Genomic DNA, 19,704 nt, shown 5'->3' on the forward strand with positions numbered 1-19,704 from the left:
GACCCCCAAACACAACTTTCCATTTGTTGTGACTGTGAGAAGATGGGCTTGCAATCCTTAAACGGTTTCCTGAATAAAAACCTTATGAAATCAGTGTTTATGTTTGAAATCAACATCAAACTAGATTTACATTACATATCACAGCTAAAATCAACTACAGGAAAGAAATGCTGTTATCAGCTTGAAATAAAAATATCTAACATTTTTATTGAGATGATGGAAAAAAAAAAACAATTTAATTAATAAAAACAATTATAACATGGAGTGTTAGTCAATGAAAAAAAACAAAACAAGAAAAATCCCAAAAGGCCAAATAGCATTCTTCCAATTAAATGAACACAATTAGGGCTATATTAGAAGAAGAAGAAAAAAAATTACATACAAGCAAAAATTTAATTGCCAAATCATCAAAGAACAAAGCTTGCATTACAAAAACAGTAGCCCTTTTCACACACCCATTTGTCAGCCTAGGATTCATTGGATGTGAATGAACACACCTATAAGTCACTCAACGCAGATGTAAAGCAAAGGTGAGCGATGTCGGTGCCTCATGTTAGTCTGGTTTGTGCTGTTACAGCTCAGAGGCTGTATGAAAAGGGCTGCACATAACCAGCTGCCTAATTAAAATGTGTGGCAGTACCTTCATGTAGCAAAATGTGTCGCTAGAGTGTAAGTGCAAACAATAATGAACAACAGTGATGACATGTATGTTGGATTCCCTTTGAGAGGAAAAAAAAATCCCAATACCAATTTGAGGCAGTAATAAAGATATGCAATTACTCGAGCCTGACATCAAGACATAATTCAATCTTCTTTCACTGAGATTTAGTACAATCCAGCCACTGTGCAAAATACGAATGCAGGATCTTTCAAACTGAAGGGCTCATGGATGCAGCAAATTCTCCAAACATGGAATATTGGACTGAACAGCATGTGGCAGCTGTGAAAGGCAACACTGTGAACATACAAATGTTAAAAACACACCCCAGTAACATTCACCTGTAATTCTGAGACATTTTTATAATAAATTTAAAAAAAAAAAAACTCTGTAAAAGTATATACACCTTTAAACACACATGCCCAAATACTAATTAAACTCACACAGACAAGAATCTCTTGTTGTCTCTTAGTATCATAAATAAGACATTAAATTTTAGGAATGATATGACAAGTCGTCGTATGGTTGGACTTTTGCCACTGCACCTAATCACAGTGGAACAGGACCCATTTCACTTCTTTAATCCAGTGTTTGAAAACCAGATCTGCCAAAACAGAAGTTCGGTGAAAATCATAAAAATGGCAGCTTGAATATGGGCAATTAGGTGGAAATTAATGCTGTAGAGGGAAAAAACTGAGGAAAAAGTTGTTTCTTCCTTTTGTTAGATAACAGATTTTCCCCAAATACCCTTAAAATACAAAGTATTTGGATTTTTTTCTCAAAATAGTCTGCAGTGAAGCATACTGATCCTGGAAGAAAATATCCTCCAATTCATGAATGTTGAAATAAGAACTAAACTGATCTTCAGGCTGCTGGGATGGTCGAGTGGTTCAGTTTGTTTCTGAAACCGTATAATTTATTTTTTAAATTTCTGGAATGAACAAGAATAAATGTGAAAACCTGCTTTGTGCCATCGGACGTGCCTTTCTCAGCAGAAAGCCCTGCTGGCATGTTCCAGCTCCTTTAATCAGCTGTGATTATCATTATAGTCCCTTCACAATAAGCCGTCATGCTCGAAGCTGGAAGGCAGGAGGGAGAAAGAAAAGGGACAAAACTTGACTCCTGTCCCACTGTAGAATTTATTCTGGAACTCCACCCTGGAGAAGGGACAAAAAGTGAGATGATATTGTTAAAACAGGAATAAATTACAAACGCATTGACCTTAATAGTACCACAGGTGCTTACCAGTGCAGCCGAAGGGCATGAAGGAATGCAGACAGACCCTCCATGACAAGGAGGATTGACACAGTGAGAACGGCAAATAAGCCAAACACTGGAACTAGGAATAAAACCCCCAGAGTGGTGTCCATTCGTAGTCCCACTCTCATCACCATGGTCCACAGCACCTCTGACAGCTCTGAGTGCAGAAAAAAAGAACATATGTACTGCCAGTTTAGATAATACAAAAAAACAAACAGCGGTTTAACTATATCCAATCAATATCAGGCTTGTTTTTCATCTGAAATGAAATAGTTACTGTTTACCGAACAAGTAACAAATGCACAGAAGCTAAAGACTCAACAGACAACCATCATACTCACGAGCATGCGCCAGGCTCAGAGCCCAGAGCCTCAGATAGGAGGCCGTGTTGGAGATGCAACCTAGACAGTACTCTATAGTGTGAATGGCTTGATGAAGGAACTCATCTGCTAAGTTAAACTGCAACACAAAAACAGAAGTCAAGATTACAGAAAAATCAGAGGAAAATTGATTTAAGAAAAGGGAATTCAGGCTTATTGTTTGCTGTGCAGACCTCCTCTGAGTGATGTTCTCCACTACTGGACATATCACTGTGACTACTGCCTTCTTCCATGTCATGAGCTCTCAGGAGGTATAGCTCTTCTTCACTGTTTCGCCGCACACGCTCATAACCCTGAGAACATACAAATATATATTTAAACAACTTAAACCACAATAAAATAAATTAATTTCAATAAAGACATTTTTTACATTTAGGTGCATATTAAATGAGCTGATGTAACTCAAAGGCTCACCCTATACATTCCTAGACTGCGGCCTCCATTCTGAAGCCAGTAAAGGTAGACTGGTTTCCCAAGCAGTAGAACAGGCACTGAGAGAACAGCAATAACCACCAGAAATGTCTGCAGGCCAGGCTAAGAGGGAAAACAACATTTTAGTACTGCATGCTCCCTCTCACAGAGTACTGTGCCTTCAGTTACATCAGACTGGATCTGAGAAAAAGCAAGGAGCTTTGCACCTGTCCTGGATAGAGAGGATGCACCGCTTCACCCTGCATCAAGAACATGTTGATGAAGTGGATGAGAATGCTTGGAGCATGTCTGGAGTCCTTTGCAGAGAAGGCCAGCCATTTGTATATGATCATGAATACCAGGTAGCCAAATAAACATAACAGGAACAGGAGTTCAGGCAGAAATACCAAGTACAGGTTGTACTTCTTCCTGAAGTATCTGTTTTTATTGACAAAGAGATAGAACAGTTAAACAATAAAACTGAATATTGAGGATTTTTTTGAATAACAAAACTCGCTCTATTACTCACAGATGATTGTAGGTGCTCAGAATGACCCCAAAGCTCATGTGTATGATGCCCAATATCACCGACATCTTCATCTTATAAGAGTTAAGGAATGTAAGGCGGTTGGATGCCAAGTTCCATATCTTAAAGTGAGACAGATAACAACATATTACTAGTTAGTGGTAAATGATTAATGCAAACAATTTAATCTGAAGCACACAGAGAACCACTCCAGGTGTTTTTATTTAAACAGTGAAAAGACGACCAGACTCTTCCAGGGAAAATCCAAAAGATATTAACATCAGTCCCAAAATCTGCACTTTACTACATGTGTCTCTTTGCAATACTTTAACAGATCAGAAAAGTTCCCCATATTAGGACCAGATATGCTGATCATCATCAATAGTCACTTACACACCCATAGTAATAACACCAAATTAAAATGTCTGGGTCTTTAAGAATAACATTAAGTTTCATGTAGGTTTTTTTCATGCACCTAAAACAGATGATCTTAATTCGTTATATTTCTCATTTTTATAAACTACTATTACATCCTTAAACATGTTATCTGTTTGCTTTGCTTATGATAAATCATACATGGTGACTAGCCTTTAATATTCTACTCACCGGGTCAATGCCGAGAGGGTAAGGTCCATTGAAAACGCCAGTAACGTTTGGATCCAGCGTTAGCAAACTATTTCCTCTGAGAACCTCATCTCTATTAAGGACAAAGAAAAACATTAGTGCAAGTTACATGTTTGAGATTATCCTCATGTAAGCTGGCAATTTATTTATATCCTGTGTGGGACAACTCTCAATCTCACTCCTGGCTGGGAAGAGGACATGCTGCATTTTCTAGTGATGTTACTGAGGATGAAGCTCACAGAACAATTTTTTATCAAAATTTTTATCAAATATATATTTATTGAGAATAACAAACCTATTTGTGTTTTCTTTGTTTTTTTTTTCCCCAATAAGGACAAACTGTCAGGATATAAGACAGACGAGATACTCCAATAAGGTTCATTGTCTTTACAATTTTTATGGTTATTTAATTCTTATGTTATCAGACTGTTATTTTTTAGCAAGAGTCTGCCTGACAAGTCTTCCATCTTCATCAGAGGTCAAATGAACATGGAAGACCACCGATGAAACAGGTCAGGTGGGCTTAAGCTTATGCTAAAATTAAATGTCGGGTAACATAAGAACTGAATTAACCAAGCTAGAGGAGAAATAGCAGGGGAAAGTTAATCTTTCGAAAAAACCTTGAGCAGGAACAAAGTGATGACATTCCAGCTTTAACTCCAATGTGGAGGAGTATTCTTTACTAGGCAACACTGACCAAAAACCACCAAGACCAATTACATTAACCTATACCTTCCAGTTTTTTGAAAGATAAATTAGATTATGTTTAAATGAACCGGTCAGTTAGTAAATAAATAAATATCAGGCACAAATTAGAAAGTGCTCATCTCTAGCGACATCCTGAAAGCCAACTTAAGAACTGAAAAGAACCTAAGATGTGTTCATGTCCATAATCATCCATTATTGTCCACAGGCAAATGATAAAAATCAAATAAATATTACTGATTAAGATATACACAAGTGTGTGGGTTTTTGTACATTCATTATAGTTAAGCAATAAATAAATAAATGAACTATTCTAAGTGGAGCCCCTTAAGTTTTACAGGAAGAGAAACCTGGAAATGTATCTATAAACATGCATTGTACTATAGTCTGCGTTTACACTGCTGCAATAAATTCCTCCTTGTCCAAATATACTCACGTCCACCCTTTGGCATTGATCATGGCATTCACACTCCACCCAGAACCAAAGATATTGAGGGACTTTGAGAAACAGTCATTGTATATCAGACCAGTATAGATGGAGAAGAGGCCCATCATGAGAATGATATAACGCCCCTCAAAGAAGGTGTTCCAGATCTGCAAATACACATCCAATCATTTCTGACATGCTGTTTGTGCTTTAAATCCTATGTGCATCAGAAAACCTCCTTACCTCATTCCTGGTGTTTTTAAGTTTGCGGTTGTTCTCAGACAACACCATCCAGAGAGCAAACAGAGCCATGATGACTCCGTGACCCAGGTCCCCAAACATCACAGCAAACAAGAACGGGAAAGTTATGATTGTGAATGGAGCTGGAAATTTGCATGTAGAGAGGAGCAGAAACAGACTGGTTGTTGTGGAAACACTGGAGAATTATAGACAGTTCCTACATTAATACTTTACGAAAGCATAACAGAAATATGAATGACGGAAAAACAGACGACACCAATAAAACATGATCTAAATTGAATCAGATGGTCCATTAAAAAAAATATAGCTGGTTTTATGACTGTGTTACATTTTGGCCCATGTGATGCATCAACGAAGAAAAAACAAACAAAACACAAAATGATAGTAAACTAGAATAGCACTCAGAGAGCCTAGGCCTCCAACAAGCAGCTCGAGCTCTATCTCGAAATGATAAAGAACCCTTGAAAAACAAATCAATGAATCCAAATAGTCATCTGGATCACTCCAACATATTGAATGGAATCTAAGTTGGATGAAGAACCATCCTCAGAAAAAAAATCATAACAAAGCATGCAGTCGTTTTTACATTAAGTTTTTACAAAATAAGCAGAGAAAGATATAAAAGTCAGTTTCTGTGATCCACCTTCCTGACGGAGGTCACAAATCACAGAATAACTGATTCTCACTCACCAGGGTTTACCTCCCTGTAGGTACCCACTCCATATGCATCCACAATATTCTGGAAGCCAGAGGTAAACTTGTTGGTCCTTATCAGCGTCGGAGGAGTGTCAGTGGTGGGAATACGATTGACAAACGAGGGAACTGTCGCTCCACTTTTTCTCTGAAATATTCAAGTGAAATGTTGCAAGTAATTGCGATAGAAACTAATCAGTAAAAGTTCTAATTTGTTTGGTATCAAATAAGTAGCTCATGCAGATAAAGATTTAAACAGGAAGGGCTGTGGACATTATGTTCAGACATTTTAGCATATTGAACTTAGAAAGGCAGCTAACGAAAATAACAAATCAAGTGGGGTCATACTTATAATTGCTCCTTTTTTTTGTACACTTAACAACTTTCAAACAGTATAAACGATGACCCTTCAATGCTCAGCCCAAATAAAAATTATCTTTCTGGACCAAAAAACTTTTGTCATTTCATTGACAAAAGTTTCCATTTCTTATTTAGAAAAGAAAAGAAATCTGAGTACTTGAAAAGTCTGCTGTAAATTACATAAAAAGAAATGCCTGCTGGGTGATCAGGGTTGAAAACAAAACCCACTTTGTATCCAGTTTCTTACCGATCCATCTTCCAGGGCTCTTCGAAGTTTGGGAATGTCACAGATGGGACACCACACCTCCGCGATCAGGCACTTATTAGTCACATCAAAACTGCACAGATTCAAAATGTAGTAGATGGCCTTCATTTTCTTGACCTGGACAACCCAGGTGTAGACCGATTCTGAAGCCTTGACCAGGACCTGCCTCAGGTAGTCCTCTGTTCTATGAAGTACCTGGATACATTAACAAGGATGAAATGCTTTGTTGTGGGACAGCACTTAAAACATTCAGGAATTTCAAGAAACAATTACAATATATATATATATATATATACATATATATATATATATATATATATATACATATATATATATATTATTTTATTTTTTAACATTTCTATGACTTTAATAAAGGCTGATGTCGAGAACTAAAGTGTAAAGATGCAAAAAGTAGATCAAATACAAAAGCAGAGGAGAAAGGAGAAGAATGAAGAGAGTGTATGAATGAGAGAAAAAAAAACATTTAGTTAAGGTCTCATGTTGATCATGTGCTTCAGGGGTGAGCGAAGTTCTGCTTCTCATTCACAGCAGGTTAAAGCTGTCAAATGATTCACAGTGCGTTATCCTTGGCAAAAACTCAACTGTTTATGTAAACAGCCTCAAGAATAACCATGCTTCAGAAAATACATCAACCATGTATGCACTAGTCTCCAGTGGAAGAGTTTCACTGAATAAAGATTTTCCACAAGAAAAAGCAAAACAGGGAAAATCCTAGTTTAAAGTGACATCAATCTTTGTTGTACTTAAAGCAAGGAGATGGTAATGGTAACTATTCTCTGTCAATTATTAGCATGGATAATCAAATACTTAAAGAAAAAAGCATAAAAACATACTGTATGCAGATCCTGAATACGAGTTCTTAGTCCTTCCACAACATCATCCCTCTCCTCATTACTACTGGGATATGGATACAAGTGACAATGGTAGCTATGGAGAAGAAATAACATATTACTCACAACACACTACTCTTGACCATAAAAATAACATATGCATATAATTTTGTTATCTGCATGAGCAACTTATATAAACAAATGGTAGCTTGCTGGGTATAGTTTCAGATAATTACCAATCACAGATCTTCTTCACTTTCTGACCAATTTGGTCTCCCCAGTAAGAGATGAGGAACACCACACTTTTGGTAGGCTCGCCCTGCAGACAGGACATTACATTCATTACAGGACAGGACATTACATTCAGAAACTTTATATTGTCAACAAGCTTCAAGTGGTTTTTGAGCTATATTTTCCGTAGCAGAACTTTTCATAAAAAACAATCAAAAATAAAGATCTCTAGTTGTAAAATCAACCTTTTTTTTTTTTTTTTTTAAACAAGACACAGCAGCAAAAAGTCTTTAATTTCTAAAGAGCATTAAAGTCCCCATTTTGAAATAATTCAGTAAGTTTATATTAAGACTGAAGATTTTCTTGCACTGGAGGCATATCTGACATTCCTTCGGTGATCTGCTGCAGCCTTACATGCCTCCCCTCTGCTCGAGCAGAGGAAATGGATAATGTGATTAGTGCTGTCTGTCTGAAGGGACAAGATCACAAAGCACATTGTTTACAGGGACAACCATGAGAAAGGCGCTGCACAACTGAATTACTTTTGTCATTCTTTATTTGTCCCTTATTTAATAAATATACATGTGGTGGCAGATTTAGGACTTCTCTCTACTTTTTGTTATTAAAAGTGATCTGCACTTTTCCACTTTCGCCATTTTCACAGCCTCAGTAGGCACAAATGTGTGTTTATTTGTTTTTGTTATCAAAATTTTAACAGCATGCAACAGATCATAAACAACTTTTATTACTTATCTTTGTAAATATTATAAACAAGTGAACTATGAGTAAGAAATATTCAGTTGTTTAAATCTAAATAAGAATTATTCGGTTAATTAAGATTTTACTTATCTGAATGTCTTTCTTTATAATGTGCCTTTTTAAAAGTAAATAGTTTATGCTTTAATGATGAAGTTGTGCATGCTGCTGCACTTTCAAAGTGTACTAAAACGTTTTCTGCTGCTTTTAAAAGACACCCAAATGTTTACTATGAAAAACATTCACTATATACAAACACAGAAGATCCAATAATTGTGAAAGCATTTTTTGCTGAAGCTTCAAATGTCTCATCAACAATTAAAGAAAATTGTCATATCCAAAAAATTTAAGTTTGTTATCTTGTACCAAATCAAATACCTTGTTAAGTAAAATGTTCAATAAATGCAAAGAAGAAAAATGTTCAGAGAAAAATGTAACAACACTAAAAGTAATTTCTCTACTGTGCCAACAATAAGCAGTGTGAGCTGTGAGTAACCTACTGTATCAGGATCTTCTAGGTACTCTTCAACCTCAGCATAGCTGAGGATGGTGTAGCCTTTACATACTCTCCACAGCATCCGTTCAAAGGCCTCGATCTTTACCCTCTGAATAAGCCCAGAAATGAAACTGCAAGAAAACAAGGTGAACAGTCTATTGTATGCATGGGTTTAAGTACATAAACTATATTTCCAAATATCCACAACATGACAAGTTCCCATATGAAGTTGAATAAAATAATTCAAATTCCCATTAAACCTTCTTGCTTTCATAATCCCTTTTTTCTTTTAAGAAGTGTAAAAGACTGGAATAGGCATCTTTTTCTCTACTGTATAGTTAAAACCCATAGATTACTTAACAATAATACCTAAACTCTTACAAGAACTATTTTTTAATAGTGAGTGAACTTGTTATTGAATGTACAGAATTTAACTAAAAGTGGTGTGAAAATCAAATCGAAAAATGGCATATCGGGATTTTTTGCTTCACAATTTTAGAATCAATTTTTTTGGTTAATTGTTTTTTTTTTCCCAAATAAATACAAATAATTCAATATAAAATTGTAATTTTTATTGTTTTTATTGATCTTTTTAATTGTCTTCTTGGGCATTATAGCAGCAGAATGATGGTCTGGCTACTGTGTTGTTTTCTCCTAATTTAAATCAAGAAAAATGACGAGCAAAAATAAGTTTTGGACATTTTTTTTTAAATCTATACAAATCAGCAATATCGAAGACCTGTAAAAATCGCAATTTAAATGGAATCAGCACCCAAAACATCAAAATCGAATCAGGATGAAAGCATATCGTCACAGTCCTAATAACTAATGCCATTTCAACCACAGCTTTGTTATCTTTATTACAATTAAGCATAGTGAAGCCACGTTGGTCTCACCTGGACACATACAAACAGCTTTGTGATGGGACTGCTGATATAGTTCTTAATGTCATGAACTGGTTAACACTTTGTGCTGAATATCTAATATAAAAAGAAATTAAAACTACCAGCCTTAAGAACTCACTTTATCATTTCAAATACCTGTAAATGTAGTCATCCTACTACAGAGTCTGCTTATTCAAATAGGAAAAACAAATCTAAGTTGATGCTGTTTGAGCAACAACTTATTAAACAGCTACAGTCTTATTATAACCACTGCAGCTTGTGAAGATCTGGATCTTTTAAGTACGATCTGTGAATGAATTCTTCCTGGAGGTGATAAAGGTAAAAGCAAACAGAAAAAAAAACTGTGAAAACTTAATGGAAAACATTCTTCTTCTAAAACAGCAACTGTGCGAAATGAAACTATTCTTATTCACAATGTAACAAAGAAATTTTAGATGAGTTCGACCCCCAGCTACATTAACAAAAGTCACTCACGCCAGTTTAGCCCCCAGCCTCTGTATGCTGCTGTAGTCCATCATTGTTTCTTTTTCTAGAAAAGGAAACTCCTCATACTGAACCTGGAGCGGCTCTCTCTGAAAGTAAAGACAAAATACAAGAAGTTAAAGTATCTAAATGAAACCAAGCAGCAGACTCTTGATGTTTTCTTGCAAGAAAAATGAAAAGAGAATAAAAAAGTTCAGCTTAAATTTCAGACCTCAGCAGGTCTCTGTACAAAACTGCGGGTGATGCGTAGCATGTGTGTGTACTCTGTCAGCTCCAACAGATTCTTCTGTAATCTTTCTTTATTTCTGGTCACTTCGCCCAATTCCACCTCAAGTCTCTGCAGTTGCTCCTGTGAAACAGCATGTTGCATTTGACTAAAAAACATAAAAGATCAACAACAATAACAACAATAAGAACAAACTTACCATTATAGAAATGACATGCTTTGGTGAAGGAGCTACAGGGTTCACGTCTCTATCTGGCAGTGAAATATCAGCTTTCTTGATCTCCCTCAGAAGATAGCCTATTAAAACCAGAGGGCAGTACTTTGTTTGACATGTACAAAAAAGTTTCTAAATGTATTCAAGCTTTCAGATGCCACAGACCGATAACACTGGAATTGAATCCATGTCTGAGTGTGTTATTCTCTTCCTAATCTAATAATCCAGGGTTTAGTTAACCAAAAGACTGCAGTCCATTCAGCCAAGTCTACAACCAGCTGACATTTCTCATGACTGTAGGACCACTGGCTCTCAATTCATCTGTAAGAAGATCCTCTGTGGATTTGTGTTATCCCTGCTTTTACCTCAACAGTCACATCATTGCTTTATCTTCCCCTGTAAGGGGAATATAATTATATTTCCTCCTCAAAGACAGACAATGAATGGACACTGACAAACAGGGAGCCTTAATGGTTCAAATATCACATTAAAGACCAGTTTATCCTTACCTAGGATCCTTTCCATTTCTTCACATCTTTTGATCTCATTGACATGTCTTCGCTGGAAGGCATTAACACTGGGATTGAGCTGAAACCGGTGCAAGAAAATGGACCAGTGAGACTTAGAATGATGATAAATCCTCATACAATCTCATCATTGAGACAGTGTGAAACACATTGATATCTTCTGTCCTTAACCTCACGAACAAACTGTGATGAACTGCACAGTAAGTATGCAGAGGCCTTATAACAACATTACAATTTCTCTTATCTAATATCTTTTCATGCAGCAGTGCTGTTTACGTAATTACATAATAAACCTACAGCTTTTTAGATACAAGTCATTTGTGAAGTGAGATTAAGTTTTATTTTATTGATCAAAATAAGCATTACTTTTCAAGCAACTGGGTGATGTTTATTTACAGAGCAATTCAAGCAAGATTACAAAGCTTCATACCAAGTCGTTGTGATTTCATTCATGTGATAGTGGACCCCTGATAAACGGGTGTTCAAAGTTTTATACCAAATGGTGTACTTACGTCTCTGAACTCCACCAATCCCTGTTCTCCAAGTTCACTGATGCAGTCGTATGCTGATCCAGACTGCAGAAATAACTGAGCCAGACACATCTCCTCACCTCGGAACAGAGAGCCCATGTTGACAGCTCTGTTACGTCCCTGCTTGGCCGACGGGCTACACAATAAATAACTATAAAGCTAATTTAAGCGGTTTCCGTGAACTCTATTACGCTCATGTCAGAGATGGTAAGTCAAGTCCTTCCTTTTCCTTTCATGGTTTAGATTATGATACAACAGAATTTTACTTGCAAAACACTTGACTTTACATCGCTATCGTCGCTGCCGCAGACGCTGTTCCTGTTAGCTTGCTAATTTGCTAGCCGGATGAGCCCTGGTCTTGATTATTGAATGACAATTTCTTCAAAGATTCATCTGAAAATATAACAAAAAATGTCGTAATGGCTAGCGTGGCCCATTCCAATGTGTTGAGACAAGTTTTCTCACAGTTTAGAAAGTTTTAGACGTGCGCCTGCCTTCTCTAAACTCTCCACGTCATTTGACTTCGCATAACTGAAGACGATCAACGTCCACAGCAGCAAGTGTACCTGTAGACCAATGAACGTCACCCTCTGGAGTCTGCGCAGTATAACCCTAATGTGATGTTCTTAATCCCTCTGCACTGTCTGAAGGTGGATCCGCACCCTCTGACAAATTAATACTATTATAGACATTACTATTTTCCTTGTTTGGGTAGAATATATATTTGTTGTATAAGAAATTGATTACCAAAACGTCTTCGTTATAATCCAACAACCTACCAACTCTCCTATATGGAGATTTCAACAAACAACTTCAGTTTTTATGACTGAATTGCCATTTTTGTCTTGTACATTGTTTTGTTTAAAAACAAAAATATGAAGATCCAGGCTGTAAAATATCTTTCGTTTAAAAAAAAAAAGAAAAGAAAAGAATACTAAGATACCACTGGAGGCAAAGATTCTTATATGGGTATTTTGGGAAAACTTGATAAACATTTCTGCCCTTACATTACTATCTACTTGAAAGAAAGGGTAATTCACACAGTAAATTCAACCTTGGAAGAAGTACTCGTATCTTGAAATTAATTGCACCATAAAAAGAATATTAGGATGGTGCATAATGTTATAGTCAGCATTCTCCAACCCAAGGCCTTGTGAACTACCATCTCGCAGGTTTTAGTGTTTCCCAGGTACAACACACTTGATTCAAATAAAAAGGTCCTCCAACAAGTTCTTGTCATCTGCACCTGCCTGTTAATGAGCCATTGATTTAGGTCAGGTCTCTTCCAGCAGTGAAACACAAAAACCTGCAATATGTTAGCTCTTAAGAACCGGAGTTAGAGACTGCGATTCTAAGTGTACATTATTACGTATAACTATTTCACACTGAAAAATAAATGTGGAAATGAAATTCACCTGGACTGACTGAATGGTGATCAGTTTAACATTAGTTTCTTTAGTCTTCAGCAGTGTGAATGCTATGACTCTTAATTTTGTGTCATGGGAGAAATGAGAAGAAAAACTTCCACCTGACAAATCTGTCATGTTTGTGCTTTTTTTTTTTTAAGAGAAAAAAAAATAAATACTTGAAATCTAAAGTTTTAAATTAGGGTATCATGTGTTTAAGTCAAAAAGAATTAAAAAAAAGTAGGGTTTGGGGTGACAAAGACACACACACACACACACACACACACACACACACACACACACACACTTCATCGGTCCTGCAAACTCAGACATCTCAATCATGTGATGGAATTTCAGACATACTTAATGTGTAACTGGGCTTAAGTCATTTAGGCTGGGAAACACTGGTTACCTGTACATGTTACCAGCGGTGTTGGTTTCTGTCTGTTAGCAACAACTCAACATGTTACAGATGGATTTTGATTAAACTTTCAGGAAATCTCAAATGGAATAAGGAACTACTGATAAGATTTTTGGTTGATCCAGATTACCGCCTGGATCCAGATATTTTTTAAAAGGATTTGTGTTTACTGGCAGGACATTCGGATAAAGTTGCTATAAGAGCTGCGCAATCGAACCAACAATTGCTGGAAAAAATGCAATGGCTTGGTGGGGGTCTGTCTCAATTTGGTATATTATATAGGAAATGTTCATTTTAAAATATTTTATAGTAGAATCTGTATTATTTCCTTGTTAACCAGATTTAATCTGACTTGTTAAACATCTCATGAGGAAAAAAAAAGAAAAAAAAAAAAAAAAAGCATTTTCTATGGGACCTTGATGATGATCCTTTGTAGGACCTTTGTCCCTAAAACCTGAACCCCGAAGTGGCTTTTACGGCACAGAGACATAATGACTGTAAACTGGACTGGAGTCAGACTGGAGAATGGTACAAGCACAATGCTGTGATCAAAAAAATCTTCCCATAAGTCATTCTAAAAATATTTTATTACAAAATTCTGAATCAGTACAACTGTCAATATTAATAATAAACTAGACAACAACAACAAAAAAAAGACATACTCTCAACTGAAACATTTTAAAACAGCCTTTTTTAGACGATAAATTACAACATCTCTTAGGCTCTGGCTCACCGTTATCAGCCATTTTACATATTTCCTTAGATTTTAGAGAGCAATGCTGTGCCACACCTGTCTAATCTGTCTCCACGGAGTTCCAAGAATCGAGGCAGTGATGAAACAGAAAACCAAGATCATGCCCTTAGCCAACGACTGAGAATATGGTTCACCTGTGGGACAAACAAAAGCAGTCATTTTTTTCACTTTTAGATAAGAATAAAGGCTATCATATTACAGTGGAGACAATTATCTTGATAAGAGTGTTTTGCTCAAATTACATTTCTCAAATAATTGCACTTTATATATGACATTAAATTGGTATTTACTAAATGCTAACAAAAAAGAACATAATCTTTGCTCAGATTACATCATTTCTTACCTGTGTAATATCTGGTGATGGGAAAGGCGAGCTCAGGCCAACACACATCATTCCTGTTGCAGTCATATTCAGTAAAGTTGATCTGAAACCTACAAGGAAAAAAAGCCAAAAAAAAAAAAAACCAGAATCAATCAGCGTGTTAGAGTCAAGCAGGTAACTTAAACATAACTTTATTTATCTTGTCTAACAACTCTATGTAAGAACCTTGTCACTATTACAGCACCTGGCTTTTGGTGGTTCTGTGATAACAGGGATATCAATAAAAGTGACTGAGGAGGTGATTGGGAACAGCTGAATGTCCTCACACAATGAGTTCCCTCCTCCACAGTCTTGTGCCCAGGTGGACAAGGTATACCTGAAAATAACCAAAATTACACATTATTTACAATGGTGTTATGATTCCCAATGATCTAAGAATAAAATATTAATGGTGCATCTCAGTGGATATATATCTGATACACACCTGATTTGCAAATCACGGATTTCCCTTTGAGGTACACCTTCTACCAGGCCAGTGACAAGACTCCAAACCAGGATGTGCTGGTGGGATGGAATACCACTGCAAGTGCTTGCCGTGTCTTCCATTGCTGTACTTGAGTTCAGTGTCACAACTGAAATGAATGTTTTGTTAAACATTTAGTTGAAACAGCTAAAAAAAAACAAAAAAAACCCCACACAATTTGTCAGAAATGCTGTAAACTTGATTTCACAAATGGAAACTAGGAACGCACATGGAGAATTAGCCTTGGATAAAATAGTGTGTGACATGATTTAAGAAACATACTTGTCCCTATCAAATAGAAAGAAAGAATAAAAGAAAGAAAGAAAGAAAGAAATAGCAAAAACAGATATAATGAGATTATCAGACATTTGATCAAGACACAGACAGTTTATTTGCATTAAATACTCACAGCTTATGTTCATCCAGTCCGTTAGATTCAAAAGATCAGGGTTTCCACGCTTTGCCACATATGTGGACGTAATCAAACTTGCTTGTAGATTAGTAACTGTCTCTCTAAAGGAGAAGAACAAGCCTAAAACACACAGTATATTAACAGAGTATTTTGCAGAAAAAATATGAACTCGTATAGAGCTGCTGACCTTAAGAGATTACACTGAGGTGGGGTCTGTTGCCCGACAGGTAGCAGGCATCCTGATGTTGAATTCTTTCCAAATAAAACTACTTTCTTCTCAGCAGTAGAACAGAGTCCATCACCCACTGGTAGTCACATAAGACAACAATTAAGATAATTACTTTAAGCATGGACTGAAATGTATGTGATTCAATATAAAGCCAATCTTAATGATGACTTGGGTTTTACCTGGGTTCCAAATACTGATGAAGGCCCTTTGTATTGATTCTGATTCATTGTCCATAGTTCCAGCTATAACAGGTTTTCCCACCTGATAACCTAAAATTTAAAATGCAAGTTATGAGTATTTTGCTCATAACAAGGAGTCCCATATCTGGGATAAAGTACTATCTCTTGTTCCTACCTGGGTTCCCTGAGTTGGGTTCAGCAGTGATATTTCCATTGAGAAACACAGCAGAATATCTTGTAGTTAATGATACTATTTAGAGGACATGAAAAAGAAAATGAGTCACAACCTCAAGCATACTGATTAAGTTTCATAATAAGCCATGTTATCGAATGTCATTATTGGCACTTACCACTAACATTTGAGATAAGAGTCCCAATGGTGCGTGTCAGTGTGACAGCTGTGATACCATTTCCTTGCCAGAAGAATTTATAATCCAACGCCAAGGTCACATTTTCACATAGCAGCTTCTGAGCTTTAGATAAATAACATTTCAACATTAGGATAATGGGCAGCTTAAGCTGCCCTGGTAATGATATTCTTATAATCTAGATAATCTACATACCAGCAGAGGAAAGTGCATTGTTTTTAGAAATAAATGAATTCAAGTCTGTGACAACTTTGTCGGTTACATGTACCACGACATTTCCTGAAATAAAGAAACAAACCAAAATTTAACAAATTTAACAAAGATGAATTAAAAGCACCGCTTCAGTATAGTTAGGAGGTAAAACCCACCTCCTTGCCCACTCATCACTTTAAGGCTCAAATCTGCTGGTAGTGTCTGTAATGGTGATCCAGTTGGACAGGAGCGGAGAAGAGTGACACACTCAACTTGAAAGTTTTCCAAAAATGCAACAGGAGCACCGTTTACACACCGTCCAAGGACCCTCTGTGTAGCATAAACATACATTACATCTTAATGTCAGAGCGCTGGCAACAGACATAATATAGAATATTACAAAATATATTAAAGTATATCAAGAAACAAAATTTATACAACTAACCTGAGGAATACTGAAGTACTGGTTGTTCAGTGTTATAATTGGACTTCCTTGAACATACATGTTTACTGGTAATGGAGCTGACACTATCTGCCTTTGGAAGGATGGGCCAGACTTAGGTGTACTGCATAAATGAAGAGCAAAAGCTATGTGATGAAATCATTTTTATAAAACTTGCCAAATAAAGGATGATGGAAAATTGAAATAAAATTAAATAAGCAAACAAACAAACAAAAAAGACACACTAAACACTTTCTCACATTGTGCTGCCGTGGTAAAATAAGCCAAGATAGGGATTGTTTTCAGGTGGAGAAGTGACACAAAGAAATGGAAACCAATCTGGGGAGTTTTTAGAGGTCTGGACAGAGCACTGATAATCTGGATCAGGAGAAACCTGTCCTCCAAAGGGCCCTGGCAGGCAATGGGATGCAAACAGCTTCAAATCTTCACTAGCGCAGTCCTATTGAAAGACAAAACACAAATGAGCATATTTATATGGCAGGAAAAACTCATCTGCTCAAACAGTACAATAATAATTAAATAAATACCTTGTCACAACAGCAGCGAATGTCACATACTCTAACTGTTAGGTCACATGGACAAGGCCCCAGTGGTTGGTACACTTGGTTTGGAATGACTGTTTTATTATCTGAAATGGGCAAATAATTTATTAAAAAACATCTATCTATGTAACTCAAATAAGGCGCAAGCTTAACATGTAATTTAAATTACCATTTCCAGCCGAAGCAGGAAACAACCGGGCATTTATGGTGGCCTGGACCAGTAGTGAAGCCTTGGGTGTATTTCCAACACAAGCAGTCACCTGAAGGGCTTCCAGGACACACAGTAGCTTTGTACAACAATTCGTGCTTGTTTCATTCTCACCACAAAAATGCAGACTTTGATTCAGTCTCAGCTTAATTCGAACTGCAGTCTGGGGACAAAAACATGAGAACAAGACATTGGTGGATTGTTTGATTACATTCAGTTTTCTGGCCATTGTATCTTACATCATCACTTTATAAGCATCATAAGGTGAAAAGCTACTAGTTACCTATAAGATTGGCTTCTCACCTTTCCTATCTGCTCCTTTGTGAGCACCCATCGTGTTGCTTCATCAGTACATGATGGAGATCCAATGCTACCTGTAAAAGACAATCATCACCTAGCACTAAATTCACATACAATGGGGGAGGGGGGGGGGGGCAAAAACTACAATTTACAGTTTTACAAATGATAAAGCAGTCCCATAAACACGCCATTCACGTTTAGTAAACAGATTTATCTGGCGCAGGCGACCATGTCATCATAATATCTACAATAAAGCGTGGAGACCAATTGTTCAATGTTTTACCTGTTGTGTTAGATGGAGAAACCGTCCTCAGACTTAAAGAGACATCTGATGTGTTTCCGAGCAGAAAAGCAGTGACCGTGGGTCCAGTAGCTGTTACAAAAGGAGGCTGGAAAACTGTGGAACAAAATGTTACTATTACTGTGCAGCATCGCAAGTCAGCTCCATAAAAACGAGTTAATAACATAAAGTTTTGACCTTTACAGATGACTGATAGCACAGTTCTCTTACCAACAGTGTTCTGGGTGTAAACCAAGGAAATGAAGAGAAAAACACAAATGACATGGCGCGAAATGGACGCAGAAAATAAGGTATCAATTACATTCGCCATTTGGTTATAATGAAGTCGGCATATTTGTAAACTGTTTGCGATGTCTTAGCAACACGGATTTCAACAAATCACCATCGAGAAAGATTCTTGCTCTAGAAAAACGAGGGCTTTGAACTGATCGACTGCGCCCTCTTCTGGCCTGGAATAGTAGCTGCATTCAGTAAGCACAAGACCCCTAGTTTTAAGTACTCGATGCTGTGGGCAGTGGCAGTGGGTTTCCTTTTCTGTTACCTGCGCTAAGGAGCGCATTTCTTTCAAAGAGAACATGCAATTTGATTTCCTTGTCATTGTAAATTACAAATTAAATGTAATTATTGCATAAATAAAGACGCGTCCTCTGAAATGGGACTATTATGCGACAGGCCACACTTCACACACGCAAGTCAGCTCTTTAGGATTCAAAATGTGACCTTACATTTGGTCATAAAATAGACTTTTTAAACGTAAATCCGTCCAGATATCCTTTATTCGAAGCTTCATGTGTTTTTACACTATGGTTTTTCAGAGTGCTGAAATTTCTTTTGGCCCATCTCTGCGAACTGTGATGAACACACGGGACCTCTGCGCTGATGTAGAGTTCAGCCGCCAGATGGCAGCAGCTCACTCTTTCTGTTAATACGAAGACAGTAGAAGTAGAATTTTGCCACGTGACCGACAAACCAACGTGCTTTCAGTAATGTGTCAACATATCTTTGTACTGGGCTAGCTAACCAATTTAACAATGTCGTTTGAAAATCTAATGACAAGTCTGCAAGACTGTATGATCACCGAGGATCAACCACATGAAACTTTCGGCCAAACTCTCAAACTGTTTTATGACAAACTGTCAGAATCCTCCAGGTTGGTGCTCAATGTCCATATGACAACACAATCGAACTGCACTTGTTTAAATGGCACATTAAGGTGATGAGTAATTCTGCTTTCATAAACAGAAGTGCTGTAAAACGACAAAAGGAGCGGAGTTTAGAGGAGGGCGTCCAGCTGC

General features: G+C 36.9%; 2 protein-coding genes across 2 annotated transcripts; both read right to left on the reverse strand.

The window, feature by feature from the left end:
• Positions 1-311: 311 nt before the first annotated feature.
• atp6v0a2b (ATPase H+ transporting V0 subunit a2b) lies at positions 312-11,900 on the reverse strand. Its single transcript, XM_079251062.1, has 20 exons — positions 11,772-11,900; positions 11,242-11,320; positions 10,718-10,815; positions 10,504-10,641; positions 10,284-10,381; positions 8,909-9,035; positions 7,658-7,740; positions 7,425-7,518; positions 6,553-6,765; positions 5,943-6,093; positions 5,235-5,374; positions 5,001-5,158; positions 3,842-3,932; positions 3,239-3,357; positions 2,937-3,147; positions 2,713-2,832; positions 2,472-2,591; positions 2,260-2,377; positions 1,904-2,075; positions 312-1,815 (listed from the first exon to the last, which is right to left on the reverse strand). Exons 1-20 carry the CDS (start codon positions 11,886-11,888, stop codon positions 1,713-1,715), a joined length of 2,550 nt encoding a protein of 849 aa, XP_079107188.1. The 5' UTR covers positions 11,889-11,900; the 3' UTR covers positions 312-1,712.
• A 2,456-nt stretch (positions 11,901-14,356) lies between these two features.
• tctn2 (tectonic family member 2) lies at positions 14,357-18,738 on the reverse strand. The gene is made up of 18 exons (XM_079251156.1): positions 18,620-18,738; positions 18,392-18,505; positions 18,112-18,182; positions 17,770-17,971; positions 17,586-17,686; positions 17,298-17,497; positions 17,041-17,161; positions 16,772-16,925; positions 16,599-16,682; positions 16,386-16,508; positions 16,211-16,285; positions 16,036-16,125; positions 15,815-15,932; positions 15,625-15,728; positions 15,177-15,324; positions 14,937-15,068; positions 14,714-14,802; positions 14,357-14,504 (listed from the first exon to the last, which is right to left on the reverse strand). The coding sequence occupies exons 1-18, from the start codon at positions 18,717-18,719 to the stop codon at positions 14,383-14,385; spliced, it is 2,148 nt and encodes a 715-aa protein (XP_079107282.1). The 5' UTR covers positions 18,720-18,738; the 3' UTR covers positions 14,357-14,382.
• Positions 18,739-19,704: the final 966 nt, after the last annotated feature.

The sequence above is a fragment of the Telmatherina bonti genome (genome assembly GCF_933228915.1).
Source record: "Telmatherina bonti genome assembly, chromosome: 13".
NCBI lineage: Eukaryota > Metazoa > Chordata > Actinopteri > Atheriniformes > Telmatherinidae > Telmatherina > Telmatherina bonti.